Raw genomic sequence first — 25,922 nt, forward strand, 5'->3', positions numbered from 1 at the left:
AGGGGTGTTTCTGCCGCTTCCAGTGACACCCCTCCGCGGCCTTTAAATTCTTTCCCCACTTAAACTTTTAGATCGCCATCTTCCATTTCCATATCTCCATTTATCTTTCTCTCTCCATCTTTGTCACCACACAATATGGCGGAGCAAACCCCTCAAGTCGCTGTGGCCCAAGCAGAACCTCTAGCAGACACCGTATCGACAGCCAATTCAAAGCGAAAGGCGGAAGAGCAGCTAACGAAAGAGATGGTCGAGCAACAACAAACCGAGCAGTCGGCTCCCAGCACTGAGCAGCAACCGACCGAGCAAACCACAACTACCACAGACAACGCTCAAGAGCCACAAGTCCAACAACAACAAGAAGATGGCACCCCCAAAATCTCCAAAAACCAACTCAAGCGCCTCCGCCGCCAAGCAGCCCACGAACAATTCCGACAAGAACGCAAGGAAAAGCGCAAAGAAAAGCGACACCAGCAACAAGCCAAGAAGCGAGCCCTCAAAGAAGCCGTGGTAGCCGAAGCCCAAGCGGCCGGCCAGGACCCGGAGGAGGCCCTCAAAAAGCTGTGCAAGGAGCCGTGGGTGGCACACCCGGTTCCCGTGGCCTTCATCATCGACTGCGACTTTGAGGAGTACATGCGCGACAACGAGATCGTGTCGCTGTCTTCGCAGATCGTGCGTAGCTACTCGCAGAACCGCCGGGCCAAGTACCAGGCGCAGCTGCTGATCAGCTCGTGGAAGGGCAAGCTCAAGGACCGGTTCGTTTCGGTGCTGAATAACGCGCACCTGAACTGGAAGGGGGGCGTAAAGTGCGTGGAGGGCGATTTCATGCAGGCGGCGGAGATTGCGAAGGGCATGATGGAGGAGGCTGATGTCAAGGAGGGCATGATTGATCTCATCAAGCCGAGTGGAAATGGTGGGTTGTCGCTTCCTGAGCCTGAGCCAGAAGCCGAGGAGACGGTAGAGGGTGCCGAGGGTGGTGATGCGGCTGCGGCTCCCAAGCCGAAGCCCGAGGAAGAGGCCGAGGATGTGAACCAGTCGATTGTTTACCTGTCGGCAGAGTCTGACTACACCTTGGACAAGCTAGAAGCGAACACGTGCTACGTCATCGGTGGCCTGGTGGATAGGAACCGCGAGAAGGGTCTCTGCTACGGACGGGCCAAGGCGGCAAAGGTGCGGACGGCCAAGCTGCCTATTGGAGAGTACATGGCGATGCAGAGCCGCTATGTCCTCACAACGAACCAGGTTGTAGAGATCATGGCCAAATGGCTCGAGTGTGGTGACTGGGGTGAGGCGTTCCTGACGGTTATTCCCAAGAGAAAGGGCGGAACCCTCAAGGCCGAGTCGTCGTGCGGTACCCCTGCTGCGGACAATGGCGAAGATGATGAAGAGGAGGAGGAGGAGAATGGCGCTGAGGAAGCCAACGGTGAGGCTGCAGCTACGCATGTCACAGACCAGACGACAGAGCAGGCACAGGATGTGCAGATGTCTGGTTAAGAGCTCTTTCTCACCTCAAACAACTCCTTCGAACGGCGTGGATGACGGCTCTGCGCTCTGTAGAGAAAGTCCAGTGAAATTTCCCCATAACACACACAGTGGCAGATTAGCAAAGCCGTTGCATGTTTAGGATAGCGGGAGCATCACAAGCATATATACCCAATTATTGAGCCAACAAAACAGATACCCCTCCACAGTCTTCAAAAGGGATTATCGAGTCCCCATGTTGTTCAAGTCAGCCGTAGACCTGCTAAATCTCGGCCTGCATACCCAGTAGCACCTACAACGCCGATTGACCCATCACCAAATGCGCAAACATTTAAACCCAACCAACCCTTTTATGGTCCCCCAATTCCCCATCTTTTAAATCTTCGTCATCAAAACTCCATACTCTCACCTCCTCCTCCTCCTTCCTCCTCCCGCTCCCTCTTCACCTTAACCTCCCTCTCATCCTTCATCAACCCAATCACAAAGTTCCTAAAAAACTCAATATACCCCTTCAGACTCGTCTTCTCCCAATCCACCACATGTTTCTCCTCCTGCTTCTCCTCCTCCCCTTTTTTGGTTTCCGGTTTCTTCCACTCGTCAATCTCCCTAATCAGGCTCTGCACCGTCGGCACCCCCAACGGATCAAAACTCTCTAATCCCCCCCTCTTCACATCAATCGGCACACACACCCTCCCTGTGCCGGGGTGCACGACAAAGGGCGACTTGAGCAAATGGTTCAGCTTCTTGGACACCTCGATATCGAGGCGCGGGTACGTGTACTCGAGCACGATATCTTGCTTGGCGTCGAGGAGGGACTTGGTGTCGAGGTTTTTTGCGGTGGACGTCTTGGCCACCGTGTCGATGTCGGCCCATTTCAGGGTTGAGGGGCGGTCCGGGCTAGAGGCCCACTTGTTGCGGAGGGCGGACACGAGTTGCTTTTGATCCGAAGGCAAAAGGGCGAGGAGTTTTTCCTGCTGGTCCTCGGTGCGCCACGGGTCTTGGGCCTCGAGCACGTCCGACTGGAAGTGCTGCTTGAGGATGTCGAGGGAGCGGACCAGGTGCGGGTGCAAAGGTCGGCGGAGGTTGACTTTCTTGCCGCTCTGCGCGCCGCCCCGGATGACTTCGAGGTAGCCGGCGATGGCCCGACGTTTTTGGTCGTCCAGCGATCGCGCCGCCTTGTCGCATACCCACGCGTGGGCACCGCGACGGCCAGAGTATACCCACATGATGTGCTTGAAGCCAAAGTCCTCGCGCAGCGCCGTGTCGATCACTTTGATGGCCATGGTGATGAACTGCCAGCACTTTTGGCAGATATTGGCCTTGTCGCAGCAGGTGCGGATGTCGTCGTAGTCGGTCAAGTCGATATCGAAGCAGAGCTCCTTGGAGAGGGGCCGGAAGGCGGACGAGTTCCGTAGCGTTTTGCGATCTCGGGGGTTGGCTGTGTAGACGGGGCCGATTTCGAAACGCGAGGGCATGAGGCGGAGGACATCTTTGCGCAATCTGTTCGAGTCGCGTTAGCCAATGGATAGCCGGTAGGGAATTGGACGAAGGCACTCACAGATCCGAGGTGGTGAAGGATTGGTATCGTAGGTATGCGTCGTTCTGCAACGTGAAGGCGAATTCACGATGGCCGAAATCGTTGGTAGGTGTTGGGCTGTGGTTAAGCCATTGGAACAGGTATCGCCACGGGAAGAGACGCTGGTAGAATGTGCGCATGACTTCGGGATCTGAGGCTTCGTGGAGATCAATCTCCATGTCACTACAGACAGCTAGTTAGCTTCTGCTGTTCTGGGTTTGGAAAGCATGATTGTGCTACCTTTGCGAGGAGAGCAGATCGGGTGAGCTTGCTGGCTCCCTCTTTGCTGCCTTGGAAGTTGGGAACTCGTCATCTTCGTCGGAGTCCATCTCATCAAACAGTTCCTCGAGCTTCACTCCTGTCGCCGGTTTGCTCTCGCTCGGTGCACTCGTGGCAGCCTCTGGGACTGGCGTATCTTGATCGTTTTGTGGCTCGGCTTGGCTTTCAGCCTTGGACTCCGACTCGGCCAAGGTTTGAGTTGGGGCATTTGAATCCGTCATGTCAACGTCCTCGTCTGCTGGCTGCTGGACTTCCGGCACTTGGGCGGTTGTGCTCTCAGGAGCGGCATCCTCTTGCTGTTGTTGGTCGACATCGACCATGGGTGTCGGCGAGTCCTCTGACTCTGGTGGTGATTCGGAATGAGGCATTGTGAGGTCGTTCAGATATGAGAGTAGTGTCCTTGAATCGAGTACTATCCTGTCCTGAGGTGAACAGCCGTGGATGTTTGGAAGGTAAATAATCCTCCTCGTTTCCCAGTGTTGATTTCACGATTCACGAAACAATTCAGTAACCGTCGCGTCGCAAAACCGCGGCACGCGTAAAGCACTTGCAGTGGAGCGAGGACCATGCTCATGCAGGGGTGCACGCTGATAATCAAAGTCCACTGATGCATTCCAAGCATGTTAAACCCTAACCCTTTTCCCATGACATTAGATGGAACGAATTGGTTCCAATTGTTATTCGTTCCTCCCCAATTCTATACTTCTTCCTCCATTACCATGATCCCTTCCCAATTCCCCAACAGCTTCAACTTCACACATTGCGCGACTGCTTGAAGAAAGGGCGGGGTGTATGGGATGGGGATCGCTGCCGTGTGCTGGCGAGATCTTGGCCCCCTGTCTTCCCCGTATCCGCCCAGTTCCCCCCTGCCATCGCCTGTCATCCGGCCCCTTATCGCCGCTAAACCCCCGACGTCATTGGGGAAGGCGGGAACAGCAGCCCAGCAACGTCGACCACTGACCAAACATGGGATCAACAAGGGCAGGCGGGAACTACCCAACACCGACCGATCATCCCAACCTTTTGTCTGACTTTTCCTTGACCTCTTTACCTATCACATAATCCGTTAATCCGTGTACTAGTTGTTATACCGACTGTCTTATACCTCTTGCAACATTGATACATCGCCGACCAGGGATACCTCTACCACCAACATGGCCGGCTTCCGCCTCACCATCGAGAACGGCTCCTTTCGTGACGTCCACGGGAGACAGATCACGCTACGAGGCATCAATGTCGCGGGCGACGCCAAGTATCCCAACAAACCCGAGCAGCCGTCCCATGTCGGCGAGAACTTCTTCGATGGCGACAATGTCAAGTTTACTGGACGACCGTTTCCCAAGGAAGAAGCCCACCTCCATTTCTCGCGTCTAAAACGGTTCGGATACAACACCATCCGCTATGTCTTTACGTGGGAGGCCATTGAAGCTGCTGGCCCTGGCATCTACGACGAGGAATGGATACAGCACACCATTGACGTTCTGCGCGTGGCCAAGAGCTATGGCTTCTACATCTTTATGGATCCTCACCAGGATGTCGTAAGTGAACTTCTCTTTTGTGTAGTTGTTGGCCTTTGGAAGCTAACTCTTGCGCGTCACAGTGGTCTCGTTTCTCAGGCGGCTCTGGCGCCCCCATGTGGACGCTCTACGCTGCCGGTTTGAACCCACAAAGCTTTGCAGCAACAGAGGCGGCCATTGTTCATAACGTCTACCCAGAACCCCAGAACTTTCCCAAGATGATCTGGTCGACAAACTATTACAGACTCGCTGCCGCAACCATGTTCACACTGTTCTTCGCTGGGCGAGACTTTGCGCCAAAATGTATCATTGACGGCGTCAACATCCAGGACTACCTACAGGATCACTTGTTCAAAGCTTGCGCTCACCTTGCGCAGCGAATACACGAGGCTGGGGACATTGAGAACGATGTGGTCTTTGGCTGGGAAAGTCTGAATGAGCCCAACAAGGGTATGATCGGTTATGAGGATATTTCCGTCATCCCTAAGGAGCAAAACTTGAAGAAGGGGACGTGCCCGACCATCTGGCAAACCATACTTACGGGGTCTGGTCGGGCGACTGAGGTTGATACGTGGGACATGGGCGGCATGGGTCCGTACAAGGTTGGAAGGGCGCTCATTGATCCTAGTGGTGAGCAGGCGTGGTTACCAGCCGACTATGACGAGTCTCGCTATGGCTACAAGAGAGACCCGGGGTGGAAACTAGGCCAGTGTATATGGGCTCAGCACGGTGTTTGGGATCCAGCCACCGACTCTCTGCTCAAAAAGGACTACTTCGGCAAGCATCCTCTGACTGGCGAACATGTCGACTATCCTTATTTCAGCAACCGCTATTTCATGGACTTTTTCCGCAAATACAGGGACACGATCCGAAAAATCCACCACGACGCCATCATCCTTCTTCAGGGACCTACCATGGAGCTGCCTCCCAAAATCATTGGTACTGCGGATGGCGATGACCCTTTGCTAGTATACGCGCCACATTGGTACGACGGCATCACCCTCATGACGAAGAAATGGAACCGAGTGTGGAATGTCGACGTGATAGGAATTCTCCGCGGTAAATATTGGAGCCCTGCGTTTGGGATCAAGATTGGAGAGACGGCTATCCGGAATTGCTTCAAAAATCAGCATGCCACTATGAGACAGGAAGGTCTTGATTATATCGGGAATCACCCCTGCGTGATGACCGAGTTCGGCATTCCTTACGACATGGATGACAAGAATGCTTACAAGACGGGCGACTACTCGAGCCAGTCGGCTGCGATGGATGCCAACCATTACGGTGTAGAAGGGGCGGGATTGGAGGGCTACACGCTGTGGCTCTATATGACCAAGGTATGTATCAATATGTGGTCAACTTTTGCAGACTTGAAGCTAACCGGCGATTGTAGAACGATCATGAAAAGGGAGATCAATGGAATGGAGAAGATCTGTCCATCTTTTCGGTGGATGACAAGCTTCTTCCACAGTCACCCGTTCCGAAGTCACACAGTCCCAATCGGTCAAGATCTGGGTCAAGCTCTAGCATTGCGACTCCAACAGGCACTAAAGATGATGACTTGGACGACGACAGCAGCGTAACTCCAGCTAACATCAAGCGCACGCTCACCAACCCCTCCATATCGTCGGAGAGCACGCAGCGTCAGCCGGAATTGACCAACAGTCCCGGATACCGCGCAGCCGAGGCATACGTGCGCCCAGCACCAATAGCCACCGCCGGTACCGTGAAGAAATACGGGTTCGACCTCGGGTCATGCCAGTTCAACATGACAATCCAAGCTCCGGAGGCGGCCAAGCCGGATACTCCAACGGTGGTCTTCTTGCCCGACTACCACTTCCCGAAAGACGGCTGCCATGTGGAGGTAAGCTCGGGCAAGTGGGAGATTAGGAGTGATGAGGAAGAGACCACGTCGTTGCAGAAGTTGAGGTGGTGGCACGGAGAAGGAGAACAGACGCTTCGGGTTACGGGTGTGGTCAAGCAGGTTAATGGCGCCTCGGGTGAGGGGTCCGAGGTCGGATACTACGACCAAATCTTTAACCAGGCTAAAGGGTTTTTGGAGGCTTGCGTTGTCATGTAAGGGCACTGAAGAATCTTGTATCTTTGACAGTGATAGCATTGAATGCATAGCGGAGCTTTGGGCGGGATTGTCGGTACATGTAAATGATGTTTCAGAAGTTTCTCGGTCCCAGGGTTGAAACAGCCGACGGATTGTCAGGAAAGCCCGGGAGTCCGAGGTGGAACCACGGAGGTTGAACGGCCCCACTGTGAAATCGGATCGGGCTCCCCATCGGGTCCAGACGCACGGGCGGGGCTGGCTAACTGTGGAGTCCCTGTTTGTTAAGACCGGTTTTGTCCCGACTCCCGAGTGGACGAGAAAGCTTGTGTTGACTGTTGACTTGTACAATTTTCGACATGAGCAGCTTGTCAAGTGAATAAGTTGTACTGGCATCTTGAGGTATCTTGTTCCACTTGTGCAGAAAGCTATGTAGGTGTCGCGAAACCCCAGCAGGCACTGACCAGGCGAGCCAGGGTACCCGACACTAACAACGTCAGAGCAGCGCTACAAGGTACGTGTACCGCCCGAAACGACGGTGCTAGCGGGCAGCAGACGTACGACGGACGGGATATCCGAGTAGGCTACTGAGACTGTGCTTTTGGCTACCTAGTACTGTTTGTTGTGTACCTCTAGAGAGCGACACGTTTTAGAGAGCAGAGGGGATCTGGACACACAAAGACACTTCACCCGAACAAGGACTGTCGTGTGTGGTGTTCTTCATGCGCGAGTCTGGCCCGCCCAGCCGGAAAAGATTGGGAATCAATGGACATGGGCAAGGGAAGGAGAAACGTGTAGACCTAGGGGGAGAAAGGGGTCATTTCAGTTGGTCATCTAATTTCCAGTTCTGCACAGTGTCATACGATATTCCATTTTCATCCAAACATTATTTTTCATTTTCCTCGGCTCTACAATTGACGTTGTCGTACCACAACCACACAACCATTCAGCACAACCACACCTCTCCTCTCCAGGATCTGACGGTGCCGTCATTCGTGTCAACCGACAATCCACCTCAACCTCGATTAGGTGGTTGCCATCTTCCTCTTTCAGCTTCCATCCTGTCAATCACAGTAACACTACCTACTACCTCTTTACACTATCGTCGACCGACCCTAGGTCCAGGTAGATATATCCAGCGCTAGGTATTGCCTACTTGAAGCTACCTTCCTACTTTACCTACAGCCCACACTAGAGGCCGTACCTCGGGACGCTCCATCACCCCGACCTTTGTTATCTCGACTGTGCCGCACCCAATAGCTGTCCGGGCCCAACAACCACAACACCCTCTTTTTTTTCTCAGAGCCAGCCAGGGTTGGTCGTCGAAGACATACGCTCGTTTGTCTCTATCCCCATCTTCGACGATAACGTCCTCCATATGTCACAGTCTAGGTAGCCCGACTCTAGGTATTCCAGCAGCAGGCCCATACCTTGGCATTCGCTTTCCTATTGCACCTTAGACTATCATCCCGTCCAAGCAGATATCCAGAAACATCAGACGACTCGCGCAAAACGATCGGCCTCAGCCTTCCCCGCCCGCGAACCTCGATCAACCGATAGTCCGTGGCCGGCGACCCTTGCCGGCCTCTGGGAAACCGCCATATACTGCCATACCCTCCGTGGCCATCGCATTATCGCCTTACTTTCCCGACGACATCGCTCAACACCGTACCTAGGTGTTGCCTCCGGCCATGTACCAAAATGGCCAGAGGGACCCTCCGCGGCCCTTTGCGGTCCCGCCGCCGCCGCCCATGTCACCCCCGCAAGTCGGTTCTGGAGTCGCAGGCATCAACAACGTCATGAACATTCCTCCTCCACCCCCTCGCTACCCGGGCGCACCAGGAACTGTGGGCGGCTCCCTATTGCCGCCTCCTCCCGGCCCGCCTCCCGGGAACCCGGGTTTCCCCCCGAGCGCTATTCCCCCGCCGAGCGCCTTGGGCGCTGCACCATGGCATGGCGCCTGGGGACGCCCATATAACGGACAAACCGCCTTCAACCTCCCTCCTCCCCCGCCTGGTGGAAATGGCGGGCTGCAGGCCTACAATCCCTTGTTGCATGCGCAGGCTGCGGCGGCGGCGGCGGCGGCTGCGTCCGCTTCCAACACCCCGGGCCCACCCGCCACCTCGATCACGATACCTCCCCCGCCTCCACCGAGCGAGCAAATGAGCGCGACCTATATCCCTTCGGCCGGCGACACGTATGGTGAAGGCGTGGGCATTCCGGGCTTGGGGCTGGCCGACGAGATCGCTGGCCCAGGGAGCTGGTTGGCAGGAACATCCATGGAGGATGCGCATAGGTTATATGCTGCTGCTCCCACGGCAGACAGGGGCTTATCGACCACCAGCAACACCCCCAACAGCTCGTCTGCCATCCCGCCCGAGCTGGCAGCGCAGTGGCCGCTTGAAAGGGTCTTGATGTGGCTTCAGGGAAACAGCTTCTCCCAGGACTGGGTGAACACGTTCAAGGTTTTGAACCTCCATGGTGCGCAGTTTCTGGAACTTGGCAGTGGTCATGGTGGTCGCGGAAACTTTGGTATGATGCACCAGCAGGTATATCCGCAGCTGGCGCATGAGTGCCAGATGAGCAAGACGGGCTGGGACCAGACGAAGGAGCGGGAGGAAGGCAAGCGGATGCGACGACTCATCAGGGGAATCGTGACGGGTCGACCTGTAGATCCCTCCAAAGTTCCGGCAAGTGGAGGTGCACAAGGAGGAGGAGCTGGAGGCCATGCCCGCAAAGAGTCCGTTAGTGCAAGTGTTCCGCCGAGCGCAGGTCCCGATTCTGCAGATTCTCCAAACGTGGAGTTCAGCAAATCTCGTCCCTTCGTGCAGGAAGAGCAAGTTCAGTCCGGACCCAAGGCCCCGGGACCGGGCTTCGCAGGCAGGAGATTCTCCCAATCGCGCTCAACGACGATGCCGCTGCTGACGAGTACCATGTCATCAGCTGAGCCAAACCACCGTAGCCTGATGAAGAACCTGGATATAGACAGCGCCCGTCGTCACAGCCCGAGCACCAGTAACGTGAGCGAATCGGGCGACCTAAACGCAGGCACGTTCCGTAACGTCGGGAGAGAAAGGCAGGACAGTCCGATCGGTGGTAGTCCTATCCCTTCTTCTGCCCTCTTCCCTTCTAACGCTGGCCACCCAATTTTGTCATCGTCACCACGCAGTGGCAGCAGGTTTGGTCATCGTTCGCGCAACAGCAGTGATTCAGTATCCTCAAACGCAGCACAGTACGGGTCTGGCATTCCTGCCGATGCCGCAGCCATGTTCATTAAGAACGGAAGCCTCGCCGATATGATTAAGAATAGCTTTAACACAAACAACCCTGACCGTCGGAACGGTCAAGATGGCGGTCGGCCTTTGGGTGTCGTTGACACCGGAGACAGGAGTGCCGGGACTGACCCTCCAAACAGCGCCAAAGGCCCAAAGTCGTTCTTGTCGTTCTTGTCGCGGAACAAGAGAAAGGAAGATGGAACATCGCCTGACGAACTAGATTCACCCACCAGTCCAGCTACCGGTTTCAAAGCTCACTCGCTTGGTAGTCGTGCCGGTCATGTCAGCGAAACTTCCCTCGATCAGCGCCCCGGTTCAAGTATCTCGACTCACGATCACAGCCTCGGATTTCACAGTGGCCATAGTAGGAAGAAGAGCGTGGTTGCTACCCGGGTTTATCTCCTCGCTACTCTGGACCACTGGAATTATCGTATGTTGGATGTTACTGATATCGACTCCGCACATGACTTGAGACAGCTAGTGTGCATCAACCTGGGCCTACCTGACAGTGAAGGCGCGGCAATCTACGTGACTGAGCTGGGCAAGTTTGACCATGAGGAGCCCTTGGACGACATGAAACTACTCACGAACAAAAGGCTACGGGCGGACGCAGTCGGCACACTAAAACTGTTTGTGAGACCGGGCGGCATGACGAATTCACCGTATCCAGGTAACGGAACCCAAAGCGGTCAACCATCATCGTATGTCCCTCGTGGCGCCCCTCCCATGGACGAGGAAACTTTCAACAGGCTAAACGGACAAAGGCAGCGTTCTAGTTCATCGCCGCCGACGTCGAGGCAGAATACGATATCCAGCAAGGACCGGGACGAGAAGATGCCAGCGGCGGAGCAAATCGAGTACAAGGCGGAGCCCCCCCGAAAGCACGCAACCAAGGAGACGAGCCCGGTCGGAGAGACGACACCGGTCGGCATCGTCGGCAGGAAAGTGGACTTTGACCAGCCCCGACTCTCACCCTTCGAGGACAAGAGGCCCGATCACCTGTTTCCGGTACGAAAGGCACCTGCACCACCAGGGGACCCATCGGCTACTTTAACCAAGGTCAATTCACTGAGTAAGAAAACTGGACAGGGATTCCGACCTAGCACGGCGCATGCCACCCATCACCATCATCATCACAACGCCATAGATCATGGATACCACCAGAGGCGAGTATCGACCGACATACGCGAGAACCCGACGCCCGAGAGGCAAACGAGGAGGCCGGCCGCGATAAGAGGAACCGCCGAAGTGCCATCGCCATCAGGAGGAATCGGCAGCTTGTTGATCAATATAGGCGGCCACCTGGGTGGCATCGGTCACCCTGTCGCCGGCGGTGCTCGCGCATTATCACCAAACCGTGTCGCCTCAGCGCCCGTCGGGCATGGTGGCGAGATGAGCGAACAGCAAAGAGGTAAGGGAGCCATGTCTTTGGTCGACTTTGGACAGCGCAACAGATCGAGCTCCGGTGCCAGTGCCGGTGTCAGTGGAGGCAGTAGCCCGCGGCCGTCGGGAGGTGTACCTGGATCGCCTGGGGCAACCACCTGGAGCTCCAGAAATGTGCCCTTCCTCGTCCCAGACTACTCGCCAGGTGGGGGGACTCCTCACCAGTCACCGTCGTCATCGGCAATGTCACTTGGAAGAGAAGGCGGACTTCACATGTCTAGCAGCTTCCGTGAACGTGTCCATGGCCGGCAGAGCTCGGATCAGCGACTTCCTCGTCATGATCAAAACCCCTACCTTGAAACTAGAACAGATGCTAAAATGCGTTACCAAACAGCACGCGCGCCGTCACCTTCAGCTGTTAGTCCCAATGCTCGTAGGAGACCTAGCGAGTCTCATATTAGCCAGCAACAATATCAGCAGAATTACCGGCCATCGTCATCCCGGCCATCGTCGTCGCAGCAGCACCATCCACATCTTCAGCACCAGGCGCAGCAACAACAGCAGCAGCAGCAATATCAACCGAGACAACAGCAGCCACAGCCACCGCAACAACAGCCACAAGCTCCGGCCCAACACGAGGAGTCTAAGCGCAAATCCCATGGTCCAGATGTGGACTTCAGCGACAACGATGTGCGCTTCACCCCACCTCCTGAGAGTGAATCTCTCAACGCCGGTTCAGACCATCAGGACAACGCAGACGATCAGGATGATTCGGACGACTCAGACGATGGCCTCTTTGCGGTCCCGATCTCGAAACCCAAGACAGCGGAGACGTCGAAGACAGAGGATGATTCGGGCGATGGCCTCTTCGCGGTTCCGATCTCGAAATTCAAGACAGCGGAGACGTCGAAGACAAAGGATGAATCGGGCAGGAGCGAGGAAGGACTCGGCAAGCGCCCAAGCTTGAAGCTGGCAACCGACCGCTCGAAGAAGAACTTGTCCGTGGCGTTCACCACACCCCAGGCCAGCCCTAGCATGGCCACGTTTACCGAGGAACCTGAACATGCCAGTGTGCCATCTTCCTCGGGGCACGGTCACCGGCAGTCAGCGCCTGTCACATCGGGATCATCAAAAGAATGGGAACAGGAAGAGACGGAGTGCAAGATTAGCAGGCGCAAGTCTTTCATTGAGAAGGACGTTTGGGCCAACCGTCCCCCGACCGACGCCCTTATCAACAACCTCGAGGACTTCTTCCCCAACTTGGACGTCGACCAACCTGTGCTTGAGGAGGGCGGTGACACGGAGGTCGAGGCCCCGTCACCGATCGCCGAGGTTGATGAGAGCCAGTTCCAGACACAGCCACAGCAGATGGCGGAAACCATGGCTCAGAGCAACACCGCGGTTGCCAGTAGTAGCAGCAACGCGCCTACGCTCCCGCCGCTTAACAGGGTTTCTTCACTTTTCAACGAGAGCGATACCCTGGGGTCTGATGAGTCTACGCTGAAGGCGCTGGAATCACGCCCATCGTCGATGGCATCTGGCAGTGTGCGCCGGTCTAGAGGCCTTGGCCGCATGAAGTCCATCCGTGAGGTGGCCCGCGGTGCGCAGGAAGCCCACAAGCGCTATACGCAAACGTCGATGCAGACGAACGTGGCAGCACCGGGGGTTCCTAATGCGACGACCAACCTCATGCGGCGAAAGAGCACAAAGATGTTCAACGCCAACATTGTGCAGATCGAACCCAGGCGGGGGTCCATTCTGTCCACCATTCCCCAGGAGACCCTTCCCACGCAAGACAACATCAACACATTGCCGAAGAGACAAACGACGTTCCGCTGGTTCAAGGGTCAGCTGATCGGCAAGGGCACCTTCGGCCGCGTCTACCTCGGTATGAACGCCACAACCGGTGAGTTCCTGGCCGTCAAGGAAATCGAAGTCAACCCCAAAGCCGCCCAGGGCGACAAGAAGAAAATGAAAGAGCTGGTGGCCGCGCTCGACCAGGAGATCGACACGATGCAGCACTTGGATCACGTCAACATTGTGCAGTACCTCGGGTGCGAGCGCAAGGAGACTTCCATCTCCATCTTCCTCGAGTACATTTCCGGTGGCTCCATCGGCTCGTGTCTGCGCAAGCACGGCAAGTTCGAGGAGCCCGTGGTGGCCTCGCTCACGCGCCAGACGCTTTCGGGTCTGGCCTACCTGCACCGCGAAGGGATCCTGCATCGCGACCTCAAGGCGGACAATATCTTGCTGGACCTGGACGGCACGTGCAAGATTTCCGATTTTGGTATTTCCAAGAAGACGGATAATATTTATGGTAATGACAAGACCAACTCGATGCAGGGGTCCGTGTTCTGGATGGCGCCCGAGGTGATCAGGTCGCAGGGCGAGGGGTATTCGGCCAAAGTGGATATTTGGTCTCTGGGCTGTGTGGTGCTGGAGATGTTTGCGGGCCGCAGGCCGTGGAGTAAGGATGAGGCGATCGGGGCTATTTACAAGATTGCGAATGGCGAGACGCCGCCGATTCCGGATGATATCCGGGAGGAGATCACGCCGATTGCGATTGCTTTTATGCTGGATTGCTTTACTGTGTAAGTTTTTTTTTTCTGGGTGGAGAGTTGTGAGGAGTTGAAGATCGATGTGTTGTTGCTAATACTGACGACGAAAAAAACAAAACAGCGACCCAACCGATCGCCCCACCGCCGACGTCCTCCTCTCCCAACACCCCTTTTGCGAGCTGGATCCTAACTACAGCTTTATGGATACGGAGCTGTATGCTAAGATTAGGGGCACTTATTAATTCAAACGAACGGACGACACATCGCCATCTATCATATCATTCTCTGTGGTGGGCTTATAGGAGCGAGGAGGGTACATAGCGGTAACATTGTGATGCGCGCAAACAAACACTTGAGCACTTGTGCTTACTCACCACGTTACCACGGACAGGAGGGAGGCCAGGAGAAGGAACCAGCCAGGGAGGGGAGGGGGGGGGGGGGGGGGGGGGGGGGGGGTGGAGTTGAGTTTACCCTACTCTACTAGAAGGAAGACTTGGGAGGAAGACGTGAGAGCAGGAAGAAGAACTTGGGTTGGGGGAATCAGAGGCAGTACAAGTTAATAATGAAGTGTGGACAATAAAAAGGTCGAGAAGGAAAAAGGATAATGGGACGGGACGGAGGGTCACGGTCACGGGAATGGTTCATTCAGGTATTTAAGGAGTGGACTCTTTGGGGAGGACTCTTTACGAAGAAAGGTTCTCGGCTCGGCTGGAGGCAAATTAGTGGAATTCTTTGCGCGCGTTTGTCTGTCTGTCTGTCTGTATGTGTGTATGTGCGTGTGTATGTGTGTGTCGAATTGGACTCATGGTGTATGGATGTTGAGCTGGTCTCTCTCTCCTTCCAGATAGGTACACCCTTTGTAACGGATGGAATGGAATCGGACAGACCTACTGTAAGTCTGTACCTACCTGCCTGCTATGTACAATATTTCTGGTACCAGGTGGTGTAGGTACCTACTGCGCGAGGAGTGAAGTGAGAAGAGTGAATCGTACGTACCTCTTATGGTGTTCTGTTCTGTTCTGTCTGTACACTACGCAATTGGTTCACTTCTGCAAGTCGGATTTTCTGTGCTCCGATTGAAAATATCATCCGATCTACTTCAATACCGTTCGTCTTAATTGTTACTTCTTTGCAAGACATGGGATGAAATAAATCCGAATGGCTCTTAGATGAGATGAATGCCATAGAGGTTCGCTGGCTCTTGGGACGAATGGAGGGGCAGTTGCAGTAAAGTCCCCTGAAACTGCATACTCCAGATACTGCATATACACCAAAAGCTCCCCTTTTAGTGCATAGCCAGGCGCGGTTACAAATCCCTATCTCCCACCAAAAGCAAGCTCCCCATTCTGCATATATGCCAGTTATTGCATAACATTTGGCGGTCCCTCATAGTGTGTGAATTACATGCAGTTTCAGGGGTCAATCCTGTGCTGGTTTTCCACTTGCTCGGCAGGGCCAGTCCACACCGTCCTTGCCTCCCTCGGAAGATCAGCCAGCGAGCCAGCGGGCGATCGAGACAACGCCAAGCCGCCAGGGACTTTTACCCATGGAAAATGTGGAGGTGGAGGTCGATCTTGGCATCTTGGCATGTAAGTTTCGACCAATCAGACGATGAATTGGCTTGGCAAATGGCACATGGCTTTTCGCGGCCGTGAGCTCGTCTCCGGGGCAAATCCACTGCACCCACTGAACGACTTGACGATCCAAAGGGGGGGACCCTCAGCCGTCCTCGCCCCAAGGGTTCAGAAAGCCAAGAATGGCATCTGAGCTCCTGAGGAGGGGGGAGGGGAGGGGAGCGGCAAGACTGGCAATCTCGACTCTTATTCTTCCTTTTGATCTTGACACACTCTCCTTTTTGCGACCGACGACTCTTTACGCTTTCTTGTGATTCACCATTCGTTACACCTTGGGTTGTTGTGGCCTACCAACCGAGTCATCAACCTCAGCTCCAACGAAGCTTGTGTCTGGCGCATACCTTACAGCTTCCCTTGGAATTGTCGTTGCTGTCTTTCAAGAGACTCGGTTACAACTTCCCTTTCATATAGGTTACATACTGAACTTAACCCGACCAACCGAACAACACCGTCTCGGCATTGTTGGATACATCGCGAGCGAACCCCTTCCTGATCAGCCATGCCATGCCGTTGGATATCGGTTGTTCTCCCTTGAATCCTTCGACTACCTACTCCCCGTCCTCTCTCCCTAATACCTCTAGGTAGCTTCGCGACTACCTACAGATTCCTGTGAACACGCGACACTTTGGGATCTGAAACCATAGCTTCCTAGGGTACGTTCCTCGAACACGTCCCCTTTTGCCCCTACCCGACCGACGGTCCTCGACTCTGCCCTGCCTGTGATCCTGGCCACGCCCATCTTCCGCTTCCTCAGCGGCCGTCCGTCGCTACCATGCTTCGCATACGAAGAGCCCGCCCGTTCCTCATAGGCGCATTCATCATCCTTGTGCTGCTATACCATGTTTCCCAGAACTCGGACTGGGAGCTCTCACAATCCGCTTTGTACCTTCCGAAGAAAGCGCCAGCAGACTCGGCCAACAAAGACAGCCTAAATGTTGAATATCAACCGCCACAACCGCCGAAACCTCTGCCTACGAGCCATGTTGTTGGAATTGCGCCGCAAAGGCCTACATCGGTAGCGCAGGAGAAACAGACTACTAGCACGCAACCTGCGCCTAAGAAGGAGACGGCTATCAGGATTCCCCAGTTAAAGACAAGCAATGAGGTACCTGGCGGTTTTGGCCTGCCCACTCCGGCCCCGACAGTAGGGAAGGCGCATGACCACAGTGCCGAGGAGTCGCACGTTGCCGTGAAGCTGCCCGATCGACCTGTGCCGGAAACGAATGACGATGGCTCAAAATTACACGGTGGAAAAGACGAAGCTGAGCCTACATCGACAAAAGAACATTGGCAGAAGCCGAGTGAATGGTTCCCTGTTCCCAAGGAATCCATCATCAAGCTGCCCACCGGCAAGCCCAAACCTATTCCCACGGTCCAATTCAACTTTGGTGAAGAATCTCCCGAGGCCAAGGAGAAGCGCCTGGCTCGTCTGAACAAAGTCCGGGCCGAGGCGCAACGCGCTTGGTCCGGCTACAAGAAGTATGCCTGGGGCCATGACGAGCTTACGCCCGTCACCAAGGAGTCCAAGGACCCCTTTTGCGGCTGGGCAGCCACGCTGGTCGATTCGCTGGACACGCTCTGGATCATGGGTCTGAAGGAGGAGTTCGATGAAGCCGTCGAGTATGTCAAAGAGCTTGACTTTACTTACTCTGCGTACCGCTCCGAGATCCCCGTGTTTGAGACGACTATCCGTTATCTTGGTGGTTTTCTGGGCGCATACGACGTATCCGGCGGTGAAAAGACAAAGACCGGGTACAAGATCCTCTTGGATAAGGCCGTCGAGCTCGCCGAGGTGCTCATGAGCGTCTTCGACACCCCCAACCGCATGCCTATTCTGTACTATAACTGGCACCCGGCTTTCAACGGCAACCCCAAGCGGGCGTCCACCAGCGCCGGTATGGCCGAGCTGGGTACCCTGAGCATGGAATTCACCCGCCTGGCTCAGCTGACGGGCGAGAACAAGTACTATGACGCTGTTGCCCGTATCACGGATGCCCTGGAGGATCTGCAGAACCGAGAGGACGGGACTGCTCTACCCGGAATCTTCCCAGAGCATATCGACGCTTCGGGCTGTAACCGCACCGCTCAGGCTGCCTCCAGCTCGGATAATCTCAGCGACGCCGCAAGGCAGCAGGTTGACGACGCTACAGACGTCGACGAAGAGCCGCAGGGCTACACCGCCGGAATGACGGACCAGGACATCCAAAATGGCAAGGACCCTCTGAACTTCAACGGCGTCACAAAGCGAGAACTCAACCGGCGAACGCCCCCGCCCCATTATTCTATCCCAAAACAACAAATCCCTCCCTGGAAAGGAGTGAAAAACCAAGGACCCCCGCACAACGCGCAGGGAATGCCCGCAAACTGGGACTGCGTCCCTCAAGGCCTGGTAGCAGGCGGCTGGGGCTCCGAGTCCTACAGCATGGGCGGCAGCCAAGACTCGGCGTACGAGTACTTCCCCAAGCAGTATTTGTTGCTAGGCGGGCTCGAGGACAAGTACCGCACCATGCACGAAAAGGTGTCGGCCGCCGTCAAGAAGTACCTCCTCTTCCGGCCCATGGCGCCCGGCAATCCCGACATTTTGTTTTCTGCCAAGGTGACCAGCCCCGACCATACGGACCAGAAGCTCAGCTACGAGTGGGAGGTCACGCACCTGACCTGCTTTTTGGGAGGCATGTTCGGTTTGGGAGGCAAGATTTTCGGGAGCCCCGAGGACGTGGAGATTGGCAGGAAGCTCGCCGACGGGTGTGCGTGGGCGTACGAGGTCATGCCCTCGGGAATCATGCCCGAGTACTCCATGGTCCTACCGTGCGCTAAGGCGGACGATTGTCAGTGGAACAAGACGGCTTGGTATAATGCTATTGATACCGACGCTGCGTGGAGAGACGAGCAGCTGAAGCAGTGGGAGGTTAACCATGCGGAGTGGGTGCAGGAGGTGAAGATGCTCAAGAAGGAGTATGCTGAGGCCGAGGCGGCGGCTAAGGTGAGGAGTGAAGAGGAAGCTAAGCGCAAGGCGGCAGAGGAGGAGGAGGAGAAGGCAAACCGTCCGGTTTTGTCGAATAATTCGCCTTACACCCCGGCGCCGGCGGCGGTAGTCAACACCGCACCGAAGGATCCCCACCCCCAGGGACTAAACCCCGGTGTTCATCAGGGCATGCCGCAGGAAGTCGATTACCACTTGACCAAGAGGAGGTTCCCCGAAGATGACAAGATCGAGGTGGCCACCAAGGTCAACAAGATTGAAGACGAGCTCGATCTGAACAATAACATCGCTGGCCATGAGCAGCAATACCAGCAGCAAAAGCCCATGCTCGAACTCCACCTCCCTCCAGAGCCTGAGAAGCCGCTCAGCCATGAGGAGTATGTCCAGGACAGGATCGAGAGCTTAAATATCCCGCCGGGATTTGTGTCGTTGAATGATAAGCGGTATATCCTTCGGTATGTTTACGTCTTCTCTTCCCTTCTTCTCCTTTATCCCCTCTTTTCCCTCCTTTTTGTCCCCTCCCATTCCCATTCCCCTTCCCAAACCGCATACTAACCCCCCTTTTTCTTCTACACAGCCCCGAAGCAATCGAATCCGTCTTCTACTACTACCGCATCACCGGCTCCCCCGTCTGGCAAGACAAAGGCTGGCGCATGTTCGAGTCCGTCATCGCCGCCACGCGCACCGACGTCGCCCACAGCGCCATCGACAACGTTGCTACTACTACCTCTTCTACCAAAAAAGATGAAGATGGCCGCGAAGAAAAACAATTGCCAAAACCAGGTCATTTCACGGATAGCATGGAGAGTTTCTGGCTCGCTGAAACGCTCAAGTATTTTTACTTGTTGTTTGCCGAGCCGGACGTGGTGAGCTTGGATGAGTGGGTGTTTAATACTGAGGCTCATCCTTTTAGGAGGCCCAGTTAAAGTTGGGGTTAGTTTTGATAGCGGGGGGGCAGGAAAAGGGGGTTGGACTAAATATATCTTGGAGTAACGAAGGATTTGGAGTTGGAAAGTCGGAAAGGTTGGAAAGTGAAGTGAGCTGTTTGGGTACGGGTTGGATAGTTACCGTACGTACTACGTGGTTGAATTGAGCTGGGTTGGAAACAATTATAAGAGAGACTATTGCCATCACATGTCATTGCAAGCCCCTACTTTGCTTGGGTGATGATGATGAAAACTTAACTGTGACTGTGACCAAGTTATATCTAGATATCTACACTAGCGCCTGTGGTTTGGGTCGGGGTCCGGGTCCGGGGGTACGTAAATACCGGAAAATCTTAAGGCGTAATACAAAACGAGTACATGAACCGAAGCAGACCATGTGAGGAAACCTATACACAACAAATGCAGAAGAAGAAAATATCTAGCATCTAAACTTATATGCCTCCCATGACGACAATATACACCATAGCATGCATACAAACAATACGTACACCATTCCTCTGATAACGACAAATCTCTAGTATAGGACCTTTTAACAGATACCTTTGAACGCCCCTAGCCCACCATCGAAACAGTGACTCCCCTCCCCTCCCCATTCCAGTTCCTGGTTTATATCTTCATGTATGGCTTGACAAATCGCAACGACTTCCCGGGCGGGAATCTATACACAACTTGAGAGGTTCCACAACCCATCAGAACACTGCGTGGCAAGTCACCAGCATAGCATCAGAGCTAAAGTGAACTAATCCCTCCACCCACCCATCCGCTCTTGTCGCTCTCGCCTTCTGCAGGTAAGTGCCAGGGTAACCAGGTAGGTAAAATCCAACAGCGATTACACCTTCGCTGCCATGAGGGCACGGCCTTTCTTGCACCCGGAAGAAGAGTTCACCACGCGGTTACCACACCAACGACAAAACACCTTCCTTCCCACCGCTGCGCAGTGGCAATTAGCAGCGGACTGGACTCGACTCGAAGAATCCACCCTCTAAGAGCTCTTCGGCTTGGGAATAGAAGGAGGCAAGATAGGCGTGATCTTCTTGGGGGTGACCGTCTTCTTCGCCGCAGCGGAGGGAACAGCAGGAGGAGCAATGGGCGTCTCGGACTTGGCCTTCTTGGAGGTCTTAGTCTCCTTGGCCTCCTTGGGTTCCTTGGTCTTCTTTGTCTTCTTGCTGGGAGCGTCCTCGGAAGCAGCAGTCTCGTTCTTGCGCTTCTTGGAGGACGACTTGGCGGCAGGGGCAGCCTCGGCCATGTCGGCGTCAGAATCAGCGGCTTCACCGACGGCGTCAACTCCGAGCTTGCCCATGGGAGCAGCGGGAGAGGCGCCGATGGGGTGGAACCGGGCCTTGAGACCGGCAGGCTGGGGCCTGGGGACGATGCCGGTCGCGGGAGCGGAGACGGCAGCGGTGGCGGCGGCCGCGGGGTTGAGGCGGGTGACGCGCTTGATGTGCAGCGCCTGGGCGATGGGCTGCTTCATGAGCTCGTACTTGTCGCCGGACTCGGTGGGGAGGAGGACCTGGATGGAGTGCAGGGTGGTTCCCTCCTCCAGGGTGGCGTTGTACTCGGCGCCGTTGTGGGTGATGATCGGCTCGCCGGACTGGATCTTGCTGAGCGGGAGCGCGTGCTCCTGGATCACTTCGATGGGGATCGAGGCTGGGGCGGTGAAGTACCAGATCTGCTTGCCCTCGCTTTGGGCCTTTTGGAATGTTCGTGCGACGTCCTTGGCGTCGGCGTTCGCATCGGCCTTGCGCATGTGGAAGTTGGGCGCGATAACCTGGGGCAATTGGGGACTGTGATGCCTGTTAGCATTGTATACGTTGTCTGATACAAGTCGCGCGAGAACACATACCCAGATGTCTTCTTGGGGGCGGCCTTGGGCTGGGGAGCATCGGCCATCTCCTCGTCAGAGGACTCTTCCTCGGAACCCGACTCCTCCTCCTCAGATGACTCGTCGTCGGACTTGCTCACGGTCTCGTTCGACTTTGAGCTACCATTGACCACTGGCTTGGCCTTGGTAGCCTCGGGTGTCTTGCTGGCGGGCTTCGCAAGCTTGGCGCTAGTGTTGGCTTTTGGTGCTGGCTCCTCATCGCTCTCGCTGTCCTCAGAGCCTGATTCCTCCTCTGATGAGGGTGTGGGCTGCTTAGCGGTCTGCTTTGTCTTCGCGGGCGCAGTCTTTGGCGTAGCCTTGGGCGCAGGCTTGGTCTTCTCCTCCTCCTCGTCGTCGCTGCTCTCTTCCGACCCGCTTTCAGTCTCCTCTTCGCTGCTAGACTCGCTGCTGCTCTCGTCCTTCTTGGCCACCTTCTTGACCGCTGGCGCCGCGGGCTTCTTCTCTTCCGCCTTCTTGACAGGCTTCTTCTCCTCGACCTCCGACTCGGACTCGGACTCGGACGCGGACTCAGATTCAGACTCGGATTCGGACGAGGACGAGGATTCCTCCTTCTTCTTGGTAGCTACTGGCTTGGCCTTGACGGGCTCTGGCTTGGCCTTCGCGGCCGCCTTGGGCACAGGCGAAGCGGCCTTGGTGGCTTTCGTTTGCGCCATGTTCGTCTTCTTCAGGTTGCTGGCCCAGTTGGCGCTGGGTTCGGTCTTTGCTGGGGCGTCGCTATCGCTATCGCTACTGCTGTCGTCGCTGGAGGAACTGTCTGAATCGCTGTCGCTCTCTTCTTGCTTGCCCTTCTTGGACTTGAGTTGTGATTTTTGCTGGGAGAAGACGTTGGTGGAGGTGTTGCGTGCGAGGGCAGCGGCGTTCGCGGCGTGCTGAGAAAGGGTTCCGATGGGTGCGCGAGGACCAGCCATGGGGGGCGGCTTATCTGGATTGTAAAGAAAGGGAAGAATAAGGTGGTGATGGAAGAAAAATTAGGTGGAGTGAATGTCGAAGACGGAAAGGCGCCTGTGTCGAATAATTGAGTGCTACTATGTGCAGGGATGGATGGTGCAGTTTGGTGCAGTTACAAAGTGCTAAAAAGTCTAATGTGGGGTCGGATTACAGTGTGTTGATGTGCTTCTGAAGTGCTTTTGCTGCCGATGCAGAAATGCGCTGCTCTCTGTGCCCTTGTCACTTCACTTGTTTCTCAGAAGAGATGCAAGCGGAATGATCCTCGTCGCGTATAAACACGCTGGATATCAGATGCGCGGCGGGATTCAAAGTGGAGAGCTGCGAACTCTCGAGGTCGCTGCTTGACCCGAGTCAGAAAAAATTAGGAGATTGAGACAGCTGATTGGTCGAGATTAGGAGCGGAATGTGGGGCAGCAGAACCTCTGATAAGGGTCGCTTTCCAAAGGTAACCCTCATTCACTAGGTAAGGTAGTGTCAGGGTAAGGGTTGACTATAATGGTCGCAATTATACCTACAAGACACACAGATGCCTGTGCTGTTTCTCCAGAACATCGTTGTGACTTCACCACCACCAATCAACCAAGTCGTGGAAATCTCATTTGAACTGCAAGTATCTGTGATATCTTGCTTTCAAAAACCATTCAGTTGATATTTTGGGGAATTTGATCATCTGAATAATCTGCATACATCTACACCTCAACCTTGTGCCGTAGTACGTCTCTCGCTGGAAATTCACTCCATTTTCCCAACCTTTTATTCATTTCAACTGAAGAAATGGCACCCAAAGATAACATCACTTGGGCAGTCACTGCGAGTGCAACAACGTGAACGCTACGGGTGATTTTTGCCAAAGGTACCACTTCCAGTATCGAGGTCAATGTCCACTTTGCTAATGCCGAAAGCAGTCAACCACAACACAAAAAATGAGTGCATTCGCTGCTCGACAAAAGCTGTTAGGGCTGTCGGCTGCTGCCGTTGCCAGTGCTGCCGCCACTACTCCCAATGTTGACGACGATGACAACAACGGAGATATCATTGACCGCAACACATCCGCCAAGTCCTTCTTCACTAGGGATAACTTCAGAAAGGCACTGCAAGCTCAAAAACAGGAGCCTTCCGATGATGTGGACGAAAAGCCGGTAGCACGTCCAAGGAAAAGGAAGCAAGGTCCTAAGGACGAACTACCAGCCGAAGGAAGAGAGGAAGGTCGTCAAGTGAAGTCTCAATTCCCGAATCTTTCAGAACCAATTCCGACAGGCCGGAGGAGGGTCATCTACTATTCATCTCAAAGGTTGGGCCAGACGAACATCCAACTAAAGGCCAACGGCCGTATGCTTCTCAAGCTCCTCGATGGAGAGCGTTTGGTCATTCTTGGGAGCTATGGTATCAAGGTTCGCGAAGGCGAGCTTACCATTGCTGGAGCTTTCCTATCCAAGTCGGACCTGATTCATTGGGTTCACGCTCCCCTATGCCATGCTCTTCCCGTCATCCGGATTACAAGCGATGCCACAATCGAGTTGCATCCACACCCAGGAGCTCGGAGCCTGAGACAGCTCGCTAGCCTGAACCCTGCATTTGGGAAGCTATGGAATGAGTCGGACGATGTTGCGTCGGGTCAGGTCAAAAAGGCTATCTCTACCTTCCAGATCATCTTCACGTCAGATGATGGTCCGAAGAGGGGGGGCATCCAGGAGTTGGTTTCCCCCGCTGAATGGAACAAGCAACTAGCGGACGTCCTAGACTCCAAAACCAAGGCTACGCCTGTTGTCTTCCTGAGCGGCCCCAAATCCTCCGGAAAGTCTACTTTTGGACGGTTAATGGCCAACCGCCTGATAACTGGCTCCGGGCTCTCACGACAGCCCTGGGCCCCGGTAGTCGTCCTTGATCTCGACCCTGGTCAGCCAGAATTTGGACCTCCCTCCGTCATATCCCTCAACAAGCTGTCCAGCCCCAATCTCTCTCCTCCCTTCTGCCATCCGGCCCTAGACTCAACGACAGCCCAACTACGCGCCCACACCGTTGCCTCCGTCACCCCCAGTCTTGACCCGGACCACTTTGTTGCATGCGCCCTCGATCTTTTCCACACATACAAGACCAACCCGTCGCTGAACAAACTCCCACTCATAATCAACACTCCCGGCTGGATCCAAGGTACCGGGCTCGACATTCTATCTGAGCTCATCCGCCAGACCGTCCCAACCGAAGTGATCTACATGTCCCAAGACGGGCCCGAAGAGACCGTCGACGGCCTCAAAGCCGCCTGCCAGGACAAGAAAATCCCCTTCGTCACTGTCCCCAGTCAACAACCCCAAGGCCAACAATTATCCTCGTCAACCGAGACCACCACAACCTCAGGAGGAGGAAGCTCAAGAACAGCCCTCCACCTCCGCACAATGCAAACAATGTCCTACTTCCACCTCCTTTTCTCCTCCCTCACTGCCACTGCTCCCCAAGGCCACCAAGTCCAGAGCCAAAGCCAAAGCCAAACCCACCCCGGCCCTACTTGGTCCCCAACACCCCTCACCCACCTCCCCCCCTGGCGCGTCCGCTACCGTGGCCCTCGCCCCGGCTTCCTCGGCATTCTTTGTTATGACCACCAGCCCGCGCCGGACTTGTTGGCTGAAGCCATAAACGGGATGATCCTCGCTTTGGTGAAAATCGAAGACCGCGCTGGTGCTTTTAGGGACTTTCCCGACCTCCTCGTTTCCCCACAGGAACAGCACCAACAGTCGAAGCAGTCGAAGCAGTCGCAGTCTGTACAGCAGTTCAAGCAGTCCCAGTCCCAAAAACCGGAGTTGTTGATATGCAAAACCCCCCGCGAATCCCTCCCCCACCTCCCTAACCCCCAAGGCAAAACGCTTTCCCCCGCCCACTCGCGCGTGCTGGGGTTGGTGCTGGTCAGGGGGATTGATGTAAAGAGGGGGGAGTTGCAGCTTTTGACGCCTTTGCCTTTTGAGGTGATCACAGAAAAGGACCAGGATTTGGTGCTGGTGGCCGGCAGGTTCGATACGCCCTCCTGGGCGTATGCGGAGGATTTACATCGGAGGCAATGGGAGAGGAATAATGCTGCTGCTAGGAACAAGGCTGCTGGTCATGCTGGTCAGCAGAGTTTGGTTTTCGGCGGTGGTGCGAAGATGGAGATTGATGATGATAATGGGGAGGATGGTGACCAGAGTGACGAAACGGAATCGGTTGGAGCGGATGAAGTTGAGGAGAGACCGGAGATGGAAAGGGTGAAGGCGTTGCATGATGGCACGTCGGAGGCGCAGCCGTGGGTGGAGATGTTGCATGGTAGTCAGGGGAGGGCGGCGGGGAGTAAGGTGTGGAGGGTCAGGAGGGATTTGGGGAGACGGTAGTGTGTTGTGTTGTGTCGTGAAATAAAAAGAAGTAGAGGGAAGGAAAAAC

The 25,922-nt window shown here is 55.1% G+C and overlaps 7 protein-coding genes across 7 annotated transcripts; 5 read left to right on the top strand and 2 right to left on the bottom strand.

Moving 5' to 3' along the window:
* The first annotated feature begins 37 nt into the window (after positions 1-37).
* Positions 38-1,680, top strand: B0H65DRAFT_170804 (guanine-1-methyltransferase-domain-containing protein). Its single transcript, XM_062821369.1, has one exon. The coding sequence runs from the start codon at positions 136-138 to the stop codon at positions 1,489-1,491; it is 1,356 nt and encodes a 451-aa protein (XP_062683352.1). The 5' UTR covers positions 38-135; the 3' UTR covers positions 1,492-1,680.
* On the bottom strand, positions 1,680-3,905 carry B0H65DRAFT_170801 (DNA primase small subunit). Its single transcript, XM_062821368.1, has 3 exons — positions 3,296-3,905; positions 3,038-3,238; positions 1,680-2,979 (listed from the first exon to the last, which is right to left on the bottom strand). The coding sequence occupies exons 1-3, from the start codon at positions 3,700-3,702 to the stop codon at positions 1,869-1,871; spliced, it is 1,719 nt and encodes a 572-aa protein (XP_062683353.1). The 5' UTR covers positions 3,703-3,905; the 3' UTR covers positions 1,680-1,868.
* A 583-nt stretch (positions 3,906-4,488) lies between these two features.
* B0H65DRAFT_422586 (glycoside hydrolase superfamily) lies at positions 4,489-6,931 on the top strand (the record flags this gene model as incomplete). The annotated part of the gene is made up of 3 exons (XM_062824410.1): positions 4,489-4,872; positions 4,935-6,188; positions 6,245-6,931. 3 exons carry the CDS (start codon positions 4,489-4,491, stop codon positions 6,929-6,931), a joined length of 2,325 nt encoding a protein of 774 aa, XP_062683354.1.
* A 2,487-nt stretch (positions 6,932-9,418) lies between these two features.
* On the top strand, positions 9,419-14,545 carry B0H65DRAFT_462931 (MIK1 protein). Its single transcript, XM_062826667.1, has 2 exons — positions 9,419-14,156; positions 14,245-14,545. Exons 1-2 carry the CDS (start codon positions 9,442-9,444, stop codon positions 14,363-14,365), a joined length of 4,836 nt encoding a protein of 1,611 aa, XP_062683355.1. The 5' UTR covers positions 9,419-9,441; the 3' UTR covers positions 14,366-14,545.
* A 1,849-nt stretch (positions 14,546-16,394) lies between these two features.
* Positions 16,395-19,985, top strand: B0H65DRAFT_170914 (glycosyl hydrolase family 47-domain-containing protein). The gene is made up of 2 exons (XM_062821370.1): positions 16,395-19,195; positions 19,318-19,985. The coding sequence occupies exons 1-2, from the start codon at positions 16,530-16,532 to the stop codon at positions 19,664-19,666; spliced, it is 3,015 nt and encodes a 1,004-aa protein (XP_062683356.1). The 5' UTR covers positions 16,395-16,529; the 3' UTR covers positions 19,667-19,985.
* A 489-nt stretch (positions 19,986-20,474) lies between these two features.
* Positions 20,475-22,606, bottom strand: B0H65DRAFT_170921 (DNA-directed RNA polymerase I subunit RPA34.5-domain-containing protein). The gene is made up of 2 exons (XM_062821371.1): positions 21,531-22,606; positions 20,475-21,471 (listed from the first exon to the last, which is right to left on the bottom strand). The coding sequence occupies exons 1-2, from the start codon at positions 22,475-22,477 to the stop codon at positions 20,670-20,672; spliced, it is 1,749 nt and encodes a 582-aa protein (XP_062683357.1). The 5' UTR covers positions 22,478-22,606; the 3' UTR covers positions 20,475-20,669.
* Positions 22,607-23,060: 454 nt separating this feature from the next.
* On the top strand, positions 23,061-25,873 carry B0H65DRAFT_523069 (uncharacterized protein; the record flags this gene model as incomplete). Its single annotated transcript, XM_062828784.1, has 2 exons — positions 23,061-23,370; positions 23,423-25,873. The coding sequence occupies exon 2, from the start codon at positions 23,441-23,443 to the stop codon at positions 25,871-25,873; it is 2,433 nt and encodes an 810-aa protein (XP_062683358.1). The 5' UTR covers positions 23,061-23,370; positions 23,423-23,440.
* Positions 25,874-25,922: the final 49 nt, after the last annotated feature.

Source organism: Neurospora tetraspora (genome assembly GCF_033439725.1).
Source record: "Neurospora tetraspora strain CBS 560.94 chromosome Unknown B0H65scaffold_3, whole genome shotgun sequence".
NCBI classification, from domain to species: Eukaryota; Fungi; Ascomycota; class Sordariomycetes; order Sordariales; family Sordariaceae; genus Neurospora; species Neurospora tetraspora.